Source organism: Hippocampus bargibanti, linkage group LG04, assembly GCF_051943395.1.
Source record: "Hippocampus bargibanti isolate YZ-2025 linkage group LG04, ASM5194339v1, whole genome shotgun sequence".
NCBI lineage: Eukaryota > Metazoa > Chordata > Actinopteri > Syngnathiformes > Syngnathidae > Hippocampus > Hippocampus bargibanti.
The window spans coordinates 728,945-749,209 of NC_142737.1; the positions used below are offsets into that span (position 1 = coordinate 728,945).

General features: G+C 42.2%; 1 protein-coding gene across 1 annotated transcript; it reads left to right on the forward strand.

The window, feature by feature from the left end:
* Nucleotides 1-4,546: 4,546 nt before the first annotated feature.
* LOC148898615 (far upstream element-binding protein 3-like) lies at nucleotides 4,547-18,335 on the forward strand. Its single transcript, XM_088993380.1, has 18 exons — nucleotides 4,547-4,867; nucleotides 6,890-6,995; nucleotides 7,613-7,643; nucleotides 7,726-7,772; nucleotides 7,844-7,915; nucleotides 7,987-8,044; nucleotides 8,136-8,298; nucleotides 8,420-8,518; nucleotides 9,610-9,711; nucleotides 9,793-9,895; nucleotides 9,962-10,062; nucleotides 11,651-11,789; nucleotides 11,844-12,004; nucleotides 12,805-12,872; nucleotides 12,986-13,071; nucleotides 14,041-14,112; nucleotides 15,540-15,637; nucleotides 16,323-18,335. Exons 1-18 carry the CDS (start codon nucleotides 4,778-4,780, stop codon nucleotides 16,329-16,331), a joined length of 1,605 nt encoding a protein of 534 aa, XP_088849506.1. The 5' UTR covers nucleotides 4,547-4,777; the 3' UTR covers nucleotides 16,332-18,335.
* Nucleotides 18,336-20,265: the final 1,930 nt, after the last annotated feature.

Here is a 20,265-nt window from a genome sequence, read left to right on the forward strand (position 1 = left end):
ACTCGCCACTTCAAAATCCGAACAAGACACGTTGACGGGCCGACGAGCCGACGTGATTGACGCGCGCGCCCTCGCGAGCGGCTGATCGTCAATAACACCTTTGCTCTTCAAGCGCGCACGCCCGAAAAGGGGACGAGTGACTCGTTGCTCTCAGCGGAAGTGATGACGGCAAAGAGGAAGTCCTCGCAGTCTTCCGCTCGCCCGATTGTCGTCATGGTAGCGCCGTGCGCTAATTGCGGCTAATTGCAGGTTAGCCGGGGGCGTGGGGGGTGAAGGGGCGCTTGATCGGCCACGTGGGGTGTCCGGGATGGGAGGAGTCTGCCCGTCACTCACGCGTCACTCGTGCGCACTGCGACGCCTTTTCTCAGTGGGACACACACACACGCACGCGCACACACACACACACACACACATTCCTGTTTGAACGACTTTGTGAGGTCCAGGTAACTCCAGATCAGGAGTGAGGACCACTACACACAGGTCAGTGACACACACGCACATGCGCATACACATGCACATTAGTTTCTCCTGAAAAAAGAAATGAGGAAGATAGAAAAAAAATCAACAAGCCTTTTGTGCACATCGTGTGCCCTTTTTAATGGGTGTGAATGTGTGTGTATATATGTGTCGAAGTGAGTGTAGAGGTGTGTGTTTTCATGGGTGTGTAGTCTATATGTATGTGTGGTTTGAGTCATACTTGGCGTCTCCGTACATGAACGGCACTTGGTCAGCTTGGATTTGATTCATGACGGTGTGTGTGCATGTGTGTTAGGGTGTGTTTTGTAGATGTGGATTTGTATGTTTTGTGTTTGTGTGTGTGGGTGTATGTGCTTGCATGCACATGTGTGTTTGTGTGTGTAGGTGTATGTGCGTGCGTGCGCATGTACAGTATGTGTGTAGGTTGTATGTGTGTGTGTGTTTGTGTGTTATCTGCATGTGTGTGTAAGTGCGTGTGTGTGTGTGTGTCTTTATGTCTGTGTGTGTATGTTTATGTGTGTGTGTGTGTTTGTTTGTATGTTTTGTGCATGTGTGTGGATGTGTGTTGTGTGTGTCAGTTGTGAGTGTGTGTATTTGTGTGGGTTGTGTGTGTGTGAGTGTGTATTTATATGTTTTGTGCGTGTTTGTGCATTTGTGTGTGTGTGTGCATGCGCATGCGTGTTTGTGTGTGTGGGTTGTACGAATGCGTGCATGTGTATGTGTGTGTGGATGTGTGTGTACGTGAGGTTTTGTGTGCTTTGTGCAAGTGTTTATGTATTCGTGTTTGTGCGTGTGTGTTTATGGTTGTGTGTGCGTGTGTATGTGCATATGCACTGCTATTTTTGTTAGGTCCACCATGATTTTAGACCATACATAGTGAGGACATTTTTGATTAGTGGGGACTTTTTGGTGTTTGTGTATGTGGGTGTGTGTGTATGGTTGCCTGTGCGTGTGTATGTGCATTTGCACTGCTATTTTTGTTAGGTCCACCATGATTTTAGACCATACATAGTGAGGACATTTTTGACTAGTGGGGACTTATTGGTGTGTGTGTTTGTGTATGTGGGTGTGTGTTTGTTCGTGTGTGTATTTGTGTGCTACTAGAGCTGACATTGTCACTTGAAATGCTCGGATACCATGAAAGTCATACTATCATCCTCACTCGTGACATGCTCACACACACACACACACACATACACACACACACACACACACTACTGTTGTTTTTTTTCTTTCTCCCCTTACATACTTCGTGGATGGGTCTCGAATACGCTCTTGAAACTCTCTTATACACACACACACACCCGATGAAAGCCTCGCAGGCTTTACAGGAACGCCATCACGCGTGCCATTGAAAGGCTCGCATTGATCAACGCCGCCGCCGCCTCACTCTCCACCCAAACGTTCTCATAGCGCTTAACCCTGAAACGCCAACTCCCACTTGGACAATTCCCGAGACGCTTTCAGGGGGGGTGGGAGAAAAGGTGGGGAGGTGGGGCTTACTCGTGGATTGTGAGACGGAACCCGGAGGGGGGGCGTCAAACAGTCAACGTTAAATGATCCATAAAGTGGAAGAGTTGTCTACCTGGCATGTATGAGTGGGATAATGATGATGATAATTTTCGTCTCGAGAGTCCCACTGGGCTGAGAGATTTCAAGCGGAGAGGGAGGGGTGACCCGGGTTCGGGGGGTGTTCGTTGTGGGTGTTGCAAACGTTTGGATTTATTGTCATCAAGGATTTTTTCGTGAATGGTTAATGACATTTGCCGTACGTAATGTGAAATACGAAAAATAAAGTGATTCGACCTCACTAATTATTTGACTAATTTGCATGACATTTCTTGTAATGAACACAAAATTGTAATTTCACCCCAAAATAAATTTCATTATTCACAATACAGTGATACCTTGCCTTACGTACTTAATTGGTTCCCAGACAGAGTGTTTAAGGCGAAAAGTGTCTCCCAAAAATTATTTTCCCATAGGAAATCATTAAAATGAGAATAATCCGTTCCCAGGTCCACATAATTTTCTACTTTCTAATTTTCTAAGCCTTAAAACTACACAAAATCCACCTTATTATATGTATAATCAATATGCTATGGTATTATAATGAAAGAAATAAACAGTACAGTGTAATAAAGTGGTTTTATTTACCTTTGTAATGGTCGTTAGATGGCTTGATGGAATGGAGTGACCGCTTTCATCAGCATTAAACACTTGATGAGGAACGTAGCCTTGTTAGAGGATGAAAACAAGCCGGCTGCCATTTTCTTGTTAGGAGAACGGGCTCGTTCGTGAACGACACATCACTTATTGTGGCAGTTCCGTGTGTATCCCAAAATGTAGTTTGTATGCCAAGGTAGAATGTTCACAAATTTAACGTGCGTAAACCGAAAAGTCCGTAAGGCAAGGGGTTCATAAACCGAGGTATTCATTCTAAACAGCTGAGGGGGCCAAATCCATTCAAATCGCAAGAAAAAGATCATTAACTCATTCACTGCCCGACATGTGCAAAAATGTGTCCACTTCAGTGCCAGGGTTTTTGTCATTGTCACTTGAATTGCAGGACCCATAGAATATTAAGTTTTAGGATGACAAAAACGGTCAGTACAGCATAAAAAAACATAGACTCTTCTTTCATCAGAAAAAAAATCAGTTAATTCCTAAATTATATGGGTCTGGAGTTATCTGAGCTTGAAATGAGGGCGGCTGTCCAAAATACAATACATTGCATACATATTGGTTTGTATCGTGCTTTAACAACAGCTGAAGCTGGAACAAATCATTAACATGGAAACGAAAAACAGTGCCAGAGGCCATGGCCAGCGCTTTATCGGCACCCAAGCATGAAAAAACAAAACCTGAACACATTTGGGGATTGCTCTACATCATATTTTCAATTCCTGAATAAATTTGTGATTGGCAGTGAATGAGTTAAGGGCCAAAGTTATAATAACAATAATAATAATAGTAATAATAATAATACATTGATTTCTAAGCACCTTTCAAAACTCTCAAGGTCACTTCACAGTCACAGGATCAGTTTTTCTGCGGGTGAGCAGCGGCAGCCACACGCGCCAGCGTTCACTCAACCCTGAAGTAACTCAAACAGATAGCAAGCTAGCTAGCTAGCGAATAGATAGCTAATAGCTAGCAAATAGATAGCTAATAATAATAGTAATACATTGGTCAAGGAAGAGGCTGCTAGTCGTCTTCTACTTCCTTACTCATTTGCATGTGTGTGTGTGTGTGTGTGTGTGTGTGTGTGTGTGTGTGTGTGTGTGTGTGTGTGTGTGTGTGTGTGTGTGTGTGTGCGTGTGTGTGTGTGTGTGTGTGTGTGTGTTTTTTTGTTTGTACGACCGGTCTTGTGAGGACCACTAACATTTTATGCCATACATAGTGAGGACATTTTTGACAAGTGAGGACCTTTTGGCCCGTCCTCACAAGTTTTTCATTCTAAAGGCTTCTAGAGGGTCTATATATGTGACTTTTAAAGTTTCAGAGAGGTCCTCACAAATTCACCCAAAATGATTTTTGGTGTATATTTTCATTTAACTTGGATACACACACTTTTTATTCACTGTGTGTGTTTATATGTGTGTTAATGAACAGGCATAACATCATCCCCATACTCTCAAAACTAGTTCAAATATATGTAAATTGTTGATGAAGGAGAGCGCCATATTAAAATCCCGCCAAACAGCGCCGCCCTTGCACATACTTGAACATTAAAAGTAAATACACGCACACGTACATCGTGTGTATGTGTGTGCCCACTGAATGCTCATAGGTCAAGTTACCGTGTATGCAACATTACACAAGTCTAAATAAAATGAAATGTTAGAAATGAGGCGCATTTCATAATGCCAATAAACGTGTCGTTTCCTAATTTGTTTTTAGTTTGTTTAGGGAACTTTTGCTTGCCACCTGTGGCGTTCGCTAGACCACGTGATTTGACGCGGAAGCGGAAGCGACAGCCAGCTGAGCCGCTGACACAGATCGTCTCTTGACCAAAGCTGGATACACTCGACAAGTTCGACCGCGAGAGACGCATAGGCAAAAGGATTAGGCGACGACGTTGTTGTTCTTCCTCGCCACATGGGCGTTAATAGCGCCGCGTCGCCCCCAACGCTCCCACTTCGAGTGGGAGTTCCACGCCAGTGACTAGCGTCTCGTCCTTGTATTCTGAGGCCGGACCGGCCAACCGCACACCGAGTGTGACCTCTTCCCACGAGGAAAGCATCCGCGCCGAGAGCCGAGCTAGCGGCTCGGCGGCTAGCAGGCTAGCGGCGCTGTAATGGCGGAGCTGGTACAGGCAGGAGGACAGGCCGCGATCGGCCAGCTCAAGTCGGACGGCCTGGCCGACGCGCTGCAGCGGGCCCGCCAGGTAACCTCTACCGAGCGCCCACCCGACAGCGAGTCCCGCGACCCCCGCGGCCCCCAAAACGTGCCTCTTCAGTCGAGTCCGCACACTTTTTTTTTCAATTCTGGTTGCTTTCGGACCGCCGACCGCTTGCAACTTCGACGAAACGCTCGCGCGCAAGTGCGCGGACGCACGCACGGCAACTAACAAGCTAAGCTAAGCTAGCGGGCTACTTTGAGCGACTTTTACGCGACTGACACGAGAGACTTTATTTGGGGGGGAGGGGGGAACTTTGACGTCCTGTCACGCTAAACTTTAGGGTAGTGGTGGAGGGGGGGTCGACCGCGGTGACGAGTTTTTTTGGGGGGTGGGGGTTGTTGTCCACACGTGTCACTCGGCCTGACAACTTGTTGAACTTAGCAACAAACCAACTTAACAAACAACGACGAGACACGTACACTAACACGCACTTTTTAATGTGAACCGAGGAGGGGGGGGGGGGGGGTTCAACACCAAGCGCACGCTTTCATACGCACGCGCACCACAACACGGATCGCGCGTGCGTGTGCTTCTGCTTGAGCGTTTGCTGCACCCTAATTAGGCGAGATTTACTCGAGTGACACGATCACTTCCTGTGTCAAACTCTCAAAAACCAAAAACGGTTCCTAAGTGGACACAAGTCGACATATTTTGCAACGCCAACTAACTCAGCGGAACCCCCACGTAAACATTTCTCATCATCTGTTTACTTAGTCTGGCATGCTAACTTCCGGTTAGCCAAGTGCGCTAAATTCGACACATTTAGTACACGAACATTTTGTAGGTCGTTAAAAGAAAATGTTTTGTTTTCAGTAATGCCGTTAATTGAGTTGTAATATAACAACAAAACAGGGCTTGAATTTTGCTATGGATTAAAGAATTTATGACATTTTAAAGGCTTCAAAAAGATGGTCCAAAAATATGATGTCAATTGTTTTTTCCCTCTTCAAAACAATGTATTGATTTTGAACAGAATGAGTTCTTGACGCCTCACTGTCCTAAACTGGATGTTGAATTAGTTTTCAAAGGCGCTTATAAGTGAAATGCATTAGTATTATTTGCTATCTATTTGCTATTTATTAGCAATCTATTCGCTTTCTAGCTAACTGGAGAGCTAATTAGCTATATGGCTGGCTACCTATTAGTTATATAGCTAGTTAGCTAGCTAGCAAGCTGGCTATCAATTGTCTATCTATTAGCTAGCTAGCTTTCTATCTATTGGAGTTATTCCGGGTTGAGTGAACGCTGGCGCGTGTGGCTGCCGCTGCTCACCCACAGAAAAACTTCTCCCGTGACTGAAAAGTGACCTTAAGAGTTTTGAAAGACACTTATAAATGAAATGTATTATTATTATTTTATTAGCTATCCATTAGCTAGCTAGCTATTAGCTGACTGGCTGTTAGCTGGCTGGCTGTTGGCTATCTGGCTATCTCTTAGCTATGTATTCACTATACAATAGCTAGCTTTCTATCTATTTGATTTACTTATAATAAAGTTAATAATAATAAAAATACATTTGATTTCTAAGCGCCTTTCAAACCTCTCAAGGTCACTTTACAGTCACGGGAGAGGTTTTTCTGTGGGTGAGCAGCGGCAGCAACACGCGCCAGCGTTCACTCAATCCGGAAGTAACTCAAATAGATAGAAAGCTAGCTAGATAGCTAATAGCTACCTAATAGATAGCTAGATAGATAGATAGCCAGCTATGTAGCTAATAGCTTTCTAGCTAGATAGCCAGCCAGATAGCTAACAGACAGCAAATAGATAGCTATCAATAGCCAACAAAACAAATATATTTACAGATAAATAAACAAACAAATAAATGGATAGAAAAATAAATGCCATGTTAGCGCATTGGCCATGGCGCTACAGACGAAGAGATGCTAACGTCTCGTTAGCCCGGTCAATTCGCATGTTAAGTTTGTATCAAGACTCAAAGCGAACCATTTATTTTTGTCTTAGCTAATTACCTGTTAGCCGATTAAGCTAACACGCTGTCTTCCCCAGATGGTGGGAAAGATGGGCGGGGCCGGCGAGGCCATGGCGCACATGAACAGCTCGCCGGGAAGCGTCGAGCCGTCACTTTTCTACAAGCGAGCACCCGACGACGCAGGTAAGCGCACGCCGCAGCCAACGTCGTCATCGCCGATTGCTAAACGAGATATTTGGTTGGTTTCTCGGGCGCGTTTGCCTTAATTGGTATGCTGCGTGCTCATTGGACAAGCTTGACCACGCCCATTTTAGCTGCTATAATTATAATAATCCATTTTATTTCTAAGCGCCTTTCAAAACTCTCAAGGACACTACAGTCGCAGGAGAAGTTTTTCTAAGGGTGATCAGTGGCAGCCACACGCGCCAAGCGTTCACTCAACCCGAAAGTAACTCAAATAGATAGAAAAATTGCTAGCTAATAGATAGCTAATAATAAGAAGAACACGTAACTCAAATAGATAGAAAGCTAGCTAGCTAATAGATAGCTAATAATAATAACGATAATACATAACTCATATAGATAGCTAGCTAACTAATAAATAGATAATAATAATACGTAGTAACTCAAATAGATAGAAAGCTAGCTAATAGATCTTGGTTTTGGCTTTAAATCTCAGATGTTATTTTGTTGTTAGTTTTTTTGTAATTGTTTTTATTAATTGATATTTGCTCTTTCTAATGTTTCATACCACTACTACATACCCAACTATTTGGTTTTCGAAATGTGTGTGTGTTTAGGTAATCAGCTGTCCGGAGTGGGCCACCAAAGGTACGAATCGAGCACGTGTGTGTCAATACTTAGCGTGTCTGCAAACCCCGCCCCCCTTTTTATACGCGTGTGCTTATTTCAGGGTTTTAACGGAGGACTACAAGGTTCCCGACAGGATGGTGGGCTTCAGTAAGTGGGGATCCTTTTCCTACTTCCTGTTTGTGTGTCCTCGCCGATTGTCACTCTTGTGTGTGTTAAAGTCATCGGGCGAGGCGGCGAGCAGATTACCAGGATCCAGTTAGAGTCCGGATGCAAGATCCAGATCGCAGCCGGTGAGTCCCGATGAGTCCTGTCAATCATTTGCCGCCGATCGTCGCTAATGATTGACACTTGGCGCGCGTAGATAGCGGCGGTCTGCTGGAGCGCCCGTGTTCCCTCACCGGAACGCCCGAGTGCATCGAGTGAGTTGACAATTTACGCCCACTTTTGTGTCGACTTTGCGTGTGCGTGTATTTGTGTGTGTTTTATTGATTTATTTGTGTGTGTGTATAGGCAGGCAAAGCGTCTCCTGGTTCAGATCGTAGACCGCTGCAGGAACGGTCCCGGTTTCCATGGCGATGGGGAGGGCGGAGCCTTAGTGCAGGAAATGCTGATCCCGGCCAGCAAGGTGGGGCTGGTGATTGGCCGAGGGGGCGAGACCATCAAACAGCTGCAGGTGGGAGCACCGCATGACTCCGCCCCCCACATGACAGGGAGGCGGGGTTGTTTTTTTTTTTTTTTTTTCTTCTTCTTCTTCATGGCCGCCATCATCACGCGTGATTGCGGGTGTTTGTCAGGAGCGTGCGGGTGTGAAGATGATGATGATCCAGGACGGTCCCATGCCAACGGGAGCGGACAAACCCCTGCGCATCTCCGGAGACCCTTACAAAGTTCAGGTCAGGCTTTATTAGCTACAGTAAAGTCTCATTATATCGATATCGGTTATATCGATAGTCCCGCTTATTACGATACTATTTCCATGCGCGCAGGATCGGATATATCGATAGTCCGGTTATATCGATATTTTTTCCCACTCCCGAGAATATCGATAGAACGAGACTTTACTGTATTTACAGATTTGGAAGGCGCTTCAAATGTCATGTATTAATATTATTATTATTATCCATAAGCTAGTTGGCTAGCTGTTAGCTGGCTGGCTATTTGCTATTTATTAGCTATCCATTAGCTAGCTAGCTATCCATTGGCTAGCTGGCTAGCTATTAGCTGTCTAGCTATTAGCTGTGAGCTGTCTAGCTGGCTAGCTATTTGGTATTTATTAGCTATCCATTAGCTAGCTCGCTCGCTATTGGCTGTCTAGCTGGCTGGCTATTGGCTATCTATTAGTTATTTATTAGCTATCCATTAGCTAGCTGTTAGCTGGCTAGCTGTTGGCTATCTGGCTATCTATTAGCTAGCTGGCTATCTATTAGCTGTCTAGCTGGCTGGCTGTGAGCCATCTAGCTGGCTAGCTGTTGGCTATCTGGCTATCTATTTGGTATTTATTAGCTATCCATTAGCTAGCTGGCTCGCTATTGGCTGTCTAGCTGGCTGTTGGCTATGTGGCTATCTATTAGTTATTTATTAGCTATCCATTGGCCAGCTAGCTAGCTGTCTAGCTGGCTGGCTATAAGCTGGCTAGCTGTGTGCTATCTGGTTATCTATTTGGTATTTATTCGCTATCCATTAGCTAGCTAACTAGCTTTCTAGCTGGATGAATATAAGCTGTCTAGCTATGAGCTATCTGACTATATATTAGCTATTTACTAGCTATCCATAAGATAGCTAGCTAGCTTTCTATCGATTTGAGTTACTTCTGGGTTGAGTGAACGCTGGCACATGTGGCTGCCGCTGCTCACCCACAGAAAAACTATATCCTGTGACTGTAAAGTGATCTTAGGAGTTTTGAAAGGCGCTTATAAATGATGATTGTTATTAAAATATGACGAAACATCCCCCCCAAATTGCAAATTGTCATGTGGCCTCGCAGGCGGCAAAGGAACTGGTGCTGGAGGTGATCCGGGAGAAGGACGGCGATTTCCGGGCGGCGCGTGGCGAGTATCCCGCCCGGCCGGGAGGCGCCAGCGTGGACGTACGCACGAATGAGACAAACCCTCCCCCCCCCCCGCCGGTCAGGCTACCTCACGGCGCCGTTAATTTGTGTCGGTGACAGGTTGCCGTGCCGAGGTTCGCGGTGGGCATCGTCATCGGGCGCAACGGCGAGATGATCAAGAAGATCCAGAATGACGCCGGAGTCCGCATCCAGTTCAAAACGGGTACGGCACGCCGGAGGCGTCGCCTTGGCTCACTTGTAAGCGCCGCCGTCGTCTTCCCTCCCGCAGACGACGGAATCAGTCCGGAGCGGGTCGCCATGGTGATGGGCCAGCCGGAACGCTGTCAGCACGCGCTGCACCTCATCAATGATCTCATCCAGACGGCGCAGGTCAGTCAAAACCTTCCTTTCTCATATTTACGTCTGGACGGATGGATTTAGTTTAGGTATTGATTTTTAGCCATGTATTTATTTTTAGTTCTTTATTTATTGTTTATTTATTTCTCCATTTTTTTTTTGCCATGTATTTGTTTATTTATCTGTATTTATTTATTGTTTGTTTACTAATCCATGTATTTATTTGGATTCATTTATTTTTTTGTTTGTTTATTCATCTATTTTTACCCATATATATTTATTTATTGATTATTTATCCATGTATTTATTTATTGTTTGTTTAGTCATCTATTTTTATCTCTATATTTATATTTTTAGTTTGTTTATGTATTTATTTTTATCTGTATATTTTTATTTGTTTGTTTATTTATCCATTTTGTATCCATGTATTTTCTTATTTATTTATTTGTATGTAGTTATATTTATTTTTTGTTTGTTTACATATCCATTTTTTATCCATGTATTTATTTTTTTTCTTTTATTTTTTTGTGTCTATTCATCTATTTTCATCCATATTTATTTATTTATTTATTTATCCATGTATTTATTTTTTCTTTATTGTTTGTTTATTTATCTATCTTTATCCATATATTTATTTATTGTTTGTTTACTTCGCCATTTTTTTCCATGTATTTTTTTTAGATTTATGTTTATTCATCTGTATTTATTTATTGTTTGTGTCAATTTTTTTATCATTGTATTTTTTTTTATTAATTTAGTTTTTGTTTGTTTATCCATCTATTTTTATCCATATATATTTATCTATTTTTATCCATATATATTTATTTATGTATTCATTATTTATCAATTTTTTACCCATGTATTTATTTTTTATTTATTTGTTTGTTTGTTTATTGATCTATTTTTATCCATATATTTTTATTTATGTGTTTATTTATTGTTTGTTTATTTATCCATTTTTTATCCATGTATTTGTTTTTTAATTTGTTTATTTATCTGTATATATTAATATTTCTTTATTGTTTGTTTACATATCCAGCTTTTATCCATGTATTTAATTGGATTCATTTATTTTTGGTTTGTTTATTGAACTATTTTTACCCATATATATTTATTTATTATTTATCCATGTGTTTATTTTTTATTTATCTATTTTTATCCATGTATTTATATTTTTAGTTTGTTTATGTATTTATTTTTATCCATATATTTGTATGTATTTATTGTTTGTTTATTTATCATTTTTTTTAATTTATCTATTTATGTATTTATTTGATTATTTATCTGTATGTATTTATATTTATTTATTGTTTGTTTACATATCCATTTTTTTTATCCGTGTATTTATTTTTATTCATTTTTTTGTTTGTTCATTCATCTATTTGTATCCATATTTATTTATTGTTCATCCATTTTTTTATCCATGTATTTATTTTTTTATTGTTTATGTATCTATTTTTATCCATATATTTATATATTTTGTGTTTTTTTTATTGATCTATTTTTCATCCATGTATTTATTTGTCTTGATTATGTTATGACTGTTTATAAAGAATGAAAAGTACGTACTACGAGTACGAGTTAGTGCGCGGAAACTGACCCCCCCGGCCAACCCCTTCAGGAGCGCGACGGTTTCGGCTCGGCGTTGAGGAGCAACCGGGCCAGAGGTCGCGGCGATTGGGCCATGGGATCCCCCGGACCCCTGCAGGAGGTCACCTACACCATACCCGCAGACAAGTGTGGATTGGTCATCGGCAAAGGTGAGCCCCGCCCCTCCTCGCCTGCCCTCATTTACCAATCGAGCGCTCGCGCAGGCGGCGAAACCATCAAAAGCATCAACCAGCAGTCGGGCGCCCACGTGGAGCTCCAGAGGAACCCGCCGCCCTCCACCGACCCCAACGCCCGCGTTTTCATCATCCGGGGCTCGGCGCAGCAGATGGAACACGCCCGGCAGCTCATCGACGACAAGATTGGGGTAAGGCGGGGAACAAACCCCGTCGCGTTTTAATCAGTGGCAGTTAAAAGGACGCCCGGCACGACCATTCAGTGTCGGGGTCATTGTTTCTTACACCCTGTCAGGTTTGTCTCGTCTTGTCATGTTTTACTCCTGGTTTGGTTTACTATTTTGGACCTTTTTTTATTTTCGATCACTTTATTTTATTTTCGTTTAAGATTTTGTTCCGGCTGATTTGAATCCATTTCATTTGTAATCGCCTTTCAAAACTCTCAAGGTCACTTTACAGTCACGGGACACGTTTTTATGTGGGTGAGCAGCGGCAGCCACACGCGCCAACTCAAACAGATAGAAAGCTAGCTCGCTAGTCAATAGTTAGCTACTAGATAGATAGATAGATAGATAGATAGATAGCAAAAAAGAGTTAGCTAATGCAATAGATAGCCAGCCCGCTAGATAGCAAATAGAGAGCTAGCTAGCTTGATAGATAGCCAGCCCGCTAGTTAGCAAATAGCGAGCTAGCTAGCTTGATAGCTAGCAGGACTGATATGATTCTGATTAGTGATCAATTGGGCCCGTGACCAATATTTGATGTCAGTATTTAGCTGGCTAACTAGCTAGCTACCTAGCAAGCTAGCTCTCTATTAGTCATGTATTAGCTAGCTAGCTTGATCTATTTGAGTTATTCCCGGTTGAGTGAACGCAAAGCGTGTGGCTGCCGCTGCTCACCCACAGAAAAATAAAATGTATTATTATGATTCTATTTTTTGGTGATGATGGTGATTGTGATGAAGCTAATTTTTTTTCTCCACCCCCCGAAGGGTTCTGGTATTATGAGTAATGGAGGATTCGGTTTCAGCCCCTTCACACAAGGCCCCACCCACCAGAAGTAGGTTACCATGACAACACCTGCGTGTGATCACGGAATGAAGAAGTCATGTGACCTGTCTGTACATGTGTGTTTTTATTTTATTTTATTTTATTTTATTTTATTTTTTGCAGCTGCGGTGGTGCTCAAACCTTTTTGACGGGCGTGTGGGGGAACACCTACCAAACGAGCTGGCAGAACGCGGCGCAGCAGGACCCCGGTAACACGCACACACACACACACACACACACACACACACACACACACACACACACACACGCACACACACACACACACAATGTCCTCACTACATGTGGTATAAACACAGTTTAGTTTAAACAGCTTTTATTATTTATCATTGTATTTATGGTTTTATTGTTCTTTTAATTGTAGTTTGGGTGTTTTGAAATGTGCTTGTAAATTATTATTTTTATTATTATTTTATTTTTATTATTATTATTATTAGCTGTCGAGCTGGCTTGCTGTTGGCTATCTGAGTATCTGTTCTCTATTTATTAGCTTGCTGGATAGCTGTCTAGCTAACTAGCTGTTGACTATCTGGCTATTTATTCGCTAGGTATTAGCTATCTATTCACTAGGTATTAGCTATCTATTCGCTAGCTATTAGCTATCTATTTGCTATCTATTCGCTAGCTTTTAGCTGTCTATTCGCTGTTTATTTGCTTTCCATTAGCTATTATTATTCCATCCATATACTATTATTATTTCTAGCTGTTAGGTGTCTGGCTATCTTTTCACTATTTATTAGCTATCCATTAGCTGGCTGTAAGCTGTCTAGCTGGCTCGCTGTTGGCTATCTGGCTATCTATTCGCTATTTATTTGCTTTCCATTAGCTAGCTACCTAGATTTCGATGTATTTGAGTTACTTTCGGGGTTGAGTGAACGGTGACGCACGTGGCTGCCGCTGCTCTCCCAGAGAAAAACTTTATCCTGTGACTGTAAAGTGACCATGAGAGTTTTGAAAGGCGCTTAGAAATCAAATGTATTATTATTATTATTATTAAAATCATTGTGGTCCCGTACACCCTGTCCGGTATCCGTAGCAACATCACAGGTCAAAGTGTCATTTGGACCCGCCTTCAAATGGTCTGATTGACAGCCTGTGGGATGGCTATGCAGTGCTGTGTGTGATTGTGTACGTGTGCATGTGTGTTTATGTGCGTACAGGTCAGCAGAGTCAGCCGGCGAACGTGATGAGCGACTACAGCAAAGCGTGGGAGGACTACTACAAGAAACAAAGTACTACTTTATATCTTAGCTTAGCTTTTTGTAGCTTCAGTCATAGCTACAAGTATTTTTTTCCATATTTAAAAAGTGTTTGAATTTAACTTGTTTTATGTATGACAGTGATACCTCAGTTTACAAACGCTTAAGCTCATGAATTTTTCGCCTTACAAACATTAATTTTACGAGAATATAATCTAGGCATACGAAGTAGTTTTTGGCAAACGAACCAAACCACAGAGTTTTTGTCACTCCCTTTCTTTGAGTGCAGACGTGGTTTGTTATCGAGTGGAGTACTTTTGCTATTATGGGACCGAAAAAGACCCCACCAACCACAGGCTAGTGTGAAGCCGAAGAAGACACAAAAGAAAATTACGATCGAGCAGAAGAAGGAGATCATCAAAAAACACTTAGCGTCCCAGTACCAGTATGCTAAGTCAACTGTTGCTACGTGTTGAAAAACCGTTGATTTGGATTAACGAAAAGCAGCTAGCAGGGGACATTGTGAGTGCGTGCGGAAGCTACGGTATCTAGCTCCCTGGGTGGCTATCTAGCTCGCTATCTATTAGCTATATAGCTATCTAGCTGGCTCGCTATTAGCTATCTATTGGTTAGCTAGCTAGCTTTCTATCTGAGTTACTTCCGGGTTGAGTGAACGCTAGCGCGTGTGGCTGCCGCTGCTCGCCCACAGAAAAACTGATCCTCTGACTGTAAAGAGACCTTGAGAGTTTTGAAAGGCGCTTATAAATTAAATTTATTATTATTATTATTATTAGCTATCTTGCTGGCTAGCTAGCTATCTAGCTATCTATCTATTCCGTATCTAGCTGGCTGGCTATCTAGCTAGATATCTGTTGGCTATCGATTGGCTAGTTAGCCAGCTTACTATCTATTTGAGTTCCGGGTTGAGTGAACGCTGGCGCGTGTGGCTGCCGTTGCTTACCCACAGAAAAAGTTATCCTCTGACTGTAAAGTGACCTTGAGAGTTTTGAAAGGCGCTTAGAAATTACATTTCTTCTTCTTCTTCGTCTTCTTCTTCGTCTTATTCTTATTATTATTATAAATAAAACAACTTTATTATCCAGAACAGTTTATTTCTTTAATTACAATACAATAGCACATTTATTATACCTAAAATAATGTATATTTTGTGTCGTTTCAAGGCTTATTTTGCAGAAAATGATGTTTTATGGGGACCTGGGAACGGATTATTCTCATTTGAATGGTTTCCTATGGGAATTTTTTTTTCGGGATACTCACTTTTCGCTTTACACACTCTGTCTGGGAACCAATTAAGTTTGTGAGCTGAGGTATTATAATATTCTATTGTGATTTTTGTCTTTTTTATCGGTTGGGTTGGAGGACGGGTGAGGGGGGGGGGGAGGGGGTACTTGATGGTCAGGCGTGACCTTGCCTCGCTTGCATTTTGTGTATTTGCTCAGGTCAGTCGTCCCAGCAGAGTTCAGTGCCCGACTATACGGCGGCGCTGGCTGAGTATTACCGCCAGCAGCCCTACCTGTGGAACCCCGCCCAGATCCAGGTAACTCAAGGGGGGGGGGGGGGGGGTGATATTGACAGTAATCTCTCTTTCATCACAGTTACAGACTGTCCCCTATTTACGAACGTTCGAGTTACGAACAACGCTAAAGTCGGCGCGAAAACAAATTCATTCACTGCCATTCACAAATTTATTCGGGAATTGAAAATATGACGTCGAGCGCCATTCCCGAATTTTTGTTCGATAAATTTGTAACCTGGCTAATGAGCTCTTCCTGTGAAGGACTTTCAAGTCGTGAATTGCTTCGGTGAGAAAGGAGTTTCCCAAGTCCTAAATTCTGTCCGAGGCCAGATCTCCTCGATGGAGATGACAGTTTAACTTGCTGTGTCTGTTGACCTCAGATTGACCCCAGGTTGTCTGTGCTTCAATTGTGTATTCGAGTCACACGTGTTGACTAAGCATTTAAAACAGCATGAAACTTTTAAATATGACAACTTCTTATTCTGTCTCATCTCTATCAGGGTTTGTTTTTTTGTTTGGGTGCCGATAAAGCGCTGGCCGTGGCCTCTGGCAATATTTTGTTTCCTTTCCACCCGCAGAAAAAATATCCTGTGACTCTAAAGTGTCCTTGAGAATTTTGATAGGCACTTATAAATGAAATTTATTATTATTATTATTATGCGTTTGCTGATGATGTCATTTCCTGTCTCATTTCCTGTCTCTGTAGGATCACTAAGAGGCCCCGCCCTCCATCCTCAGATGCCACACCTCCTCCTCCTTTTCCAGAGCAAATTAACGGAAACAGGAAGTGCTTTTCTTCTGGTTTTAACCTCCAAAATGTCGGACTTCCTGTTTTGCTTTTTTTTTAATCCAATCCAAACGTGGACGCGTTTGAACAAAGTTTCATTTCACCTCCTTTTCTCTCTTTTTTTTTTTTGTCTTTTCACCACGTGATGCCTAGCAGTCTTGAGGAAGATGAAAAATTATATTGTTTTTAGCATGCGGCAGATTGTTTATTATTATTATTATTTTTGTTTTTTTTTCCCCCGTGTGGATAATTTCATGGCGTCGAACAGAAACGTAACGTTTGACGGTGGTCTTTTTGTACAAAAGTGTCATTCGTTCTATTTCATCGGTCGCCATTTTGGATGGGCTAGCTAGCGATAGCGGCCAAATGCTTAATTTGTAGTTTTTCTCCTTTCGGTTGTGGAATTTGTCGCCGAACGAGCGATAGCTAGCTAGCTAGCGTATAGTTATCTAATGGCTAGCAAATAGCCAATCTTTGTCTATCGAAGGTTTTGGTTCGCGCCCCGTTTTGTGTGCATGCGTATGCTTTTTGGTCCTTGATCGGAAAAGGCAAGTTGTGCGACAAATCACAAATGTTAGCGTTCATCAAATGAGCACTCCCGTCTGTACTTTAGCGCTATCTTGTTTGTTTGTTCGTCACCTAGCCTTAACGAAAAGGAAGGCGCTAGCGTGCTGCTAATGTAGATTTACGCTAGGTCAAACCGCAGGGAGTGACACGTGTCTATTTTTGAATGGAACTGTCAATCATTTTGTTTCCACAATGGCCATTTTGAACGTGCTAACGATAGCGATGACGTGCTAATGTTTTTTTTTTTTGTGTTTCTGGTTTGATGTTTTTAAATCTTTTTTGGTAGTTTTTACCGCGTAAGATGATCCTCTATTCGTTTTCTCTGTGGTCAGCATCGTAGCGCCGGTGGGCGGCGCCAAAACTAGCACGTGAGCACTCAAACTTCCTGTTTGTAGCTAAAAGTGCGAGCGATCTGTCACTTTTTTTTTCACGACGTGTTTGCATCAAATCACAAAATGTTGTTCCAATTAATTCACTTTCATCGTTTAGCTTTATCCACCACCGTTTTTCGGTGATCTCACTTAGCCTTAGCAATAGGAGGTTGCTAGCGTGCTGCTCGCATAGCACCGGGCGCGTGTTGGACCACAGATGTTGAGTGCGTGTGTAACCGTGACGATGATGATTTGGGTTCAGGGGTCTATTTAAATGCATTTATAAATATTTGGTTTGGTTATGCGCTAATATGCTAATGCTACACGTACATGTTGTCGCTTCCAAATTCATGGTTTGTTCTTTGGTTTAGATTGATTAGGGAATATTTTATCAATCATTTCAGCCCTCGAGTCAATGATATCGTTTTGCTATATAAAAATTCCGCGCTAGCGGTGATGCGTTTATGGTCGGAATTCCCTATTTTCTCCTGAATCACTACAAATTTTATTTTAGGATCATCCGTTTTGAAAATAAGCTAAAATACTAATGCGTATTAATATTATATACATATATTGCTTCCAAATGATTTTTTTGGGGGGGTGGGGCAGTCGACCGGCAGCAGGGAGAGGCTCTTCTCAAGACTGCTATGCTAAATGCTAAAGCTAACATGGTTTGGCCCGGCGAGCTACAAAAGTGGCGCATTTAGCGACGACGCCGAGGCCAGCAGACGAATAGATGGGGGAAGCGCCCGCCCCCGATTCAGTTACACACACAAATTTTGTTTGTTTTTTGTTTATTTGGTTGTTGTTTTTTTTTTTTTTTTTTTTCTTTTTTCTGTGGTTTTTCTAATGGACCTTTGTCCAAATGTAACCTTTGGACTTTTCTAGTAGATTCTATGGACTGACGGGTGAGGAAGATGAAGATGAACACGATGATGATGATGATGATGATGATGTAACCATGAGGGCTAATAAACAGGCTCCTTCTTTCTGACTTCCTGTGTCTTTATCAACACTTCCTGTGGCGGCCATCTTGTCTGAGATACCCTCGGCGGCCATGAATAATGGATAATGTATTTATTTATTTATTGATTCATCCTCCAGATGGCCTGATTGATGATATCATCCCCTGAAATGTATGCTGGGGGTTCTAAAGTGTATCTTGATTTGGTTTATTATATTAAAAACATTTTTTGTGTGTTTAATTAGACTGTTTTTCAGGTTGAGTGGTTGCAACATGTCTTTTGTGTGACCCCTTCAAGTACAGTCGTGATTTTTATTAGCGTGCCGTGTGTATCCGGCATTGCCGCGCGGGGTGGAGTCAGCCTCTGCGGTTGAAGTCTGGCGGCTTTTAATGGCGGCGTGCCCGCGCGTGTGCGCGTTAAGTACAGTAAAGTGCTCGGTAAGTACAGTTGAAGTCCAAAATGTGTGCGTTCCCGCAATTAATATTTCATCCATGTTGGTTACGTCCTCATTAAAATGTCCCCCGTCTGTCACCTTTTACAGGAAGTCACATGACCTGTGATGTCACTTGACGGAACCGCCATGGTGTCAATCACGGGCTGAGGATGGTTTCGTCCGATCGGTACACACACGCACTAATATTTACAATTTTAAAGGTAACTCTTAATGCTAATATTAGCTTGTAATATTTTAACAACACGCACACATTGCAGTCATTTGATTTGCATGTTATGGTAATGTATGGTAATTAATCTCATTTATTTTTTTTTAAATGATAATACATTCAATTTACAAGTGCCTTTTAAAAGTCCCAAGGACACTTTACAGTCACAGAATAAGAACAAAAATGTTTTTCTGCGGGTGAGCAGCGGCAACCAGACGCACCAGCGTTCACTCAACCCAGAAGTAACGCACACACATTTAACTCTGAATTCCGACTTTTAACTTTGAATTCCGATTGTTAACTCTAAATTCCGACATAATTCTGACTTCCGATTTTTTTAATTCTGAATTCCGACTGTTAACGCTGAATTCTGACGTAATTCTAAATTCCGATTTTTAACTCTGAATTCCGATTTTTAACCCTGAATTCTGACTTCCGAGACGAAATTTTTTTAATTCTGACTTCTGATTTTTAACTCTGAATTCCGATATTTAACTCTGAATTCCGACTGTTAACGCTGAATTCTGACGTAATTCTAAATTCCGATTTTTAACTCTGAATTCCGATTTTTCACTCTGAATTCCAACTTTTAACTGAATTCCGACTTTTAACTCTGAATTCCGACGAAATTCTGAATTCCGATTTTTAACTCTGACTTCCGACTTTTAACTCTGAATTCCGATTTTTTAGCTCTGAATTCCACACACATTTCGACACATCGTCTGCCAGTCGAGTCAATAAGTCATTGACGAGTGCTTAAAAAAGAAAGTTCATAATTATGCAAATTTATCCCAGGTGGTAATCCCAACACATTTTTTGTGCTTACACACTGTTGATCTGATGATGTAATTCACGCTGGATCGGAAACTAAACTTCTGAGAGGCCGCTGACCTCATTCTTCCTTTTCCTCCATCGGCGGTCGACCCCGTTTGCGCTGGTGACGGTGAGTGCCGTGGGTGCCTTGTGTTGAATTTAGCCTCATTAGGCTCCCACAATGAACACGAATATGGTGCACCCCTTTTTATTGTATTGTGTGTGTGTGTGTGTGTGTGTGTGTGTGTGTGTGTGTGTCAGTCACCTGCCCACCCGCCTGCTTGAACCCCCCCCCCCCTCACACACCCCCGCATTTGCAGCAGGCTAAGTGCTCTGTTGTTGTCTTTGCTGAGACAAAGACGCAAGGACAACGCGCACACAAGCTAGTACCGCGCACGCTACGCTAACGGATTCTGCAGGTCCCAGCTCATTAAAGGGTGTCTGACAACACCCTCCCCCCCCCAATCAACAAAATAATAAATAA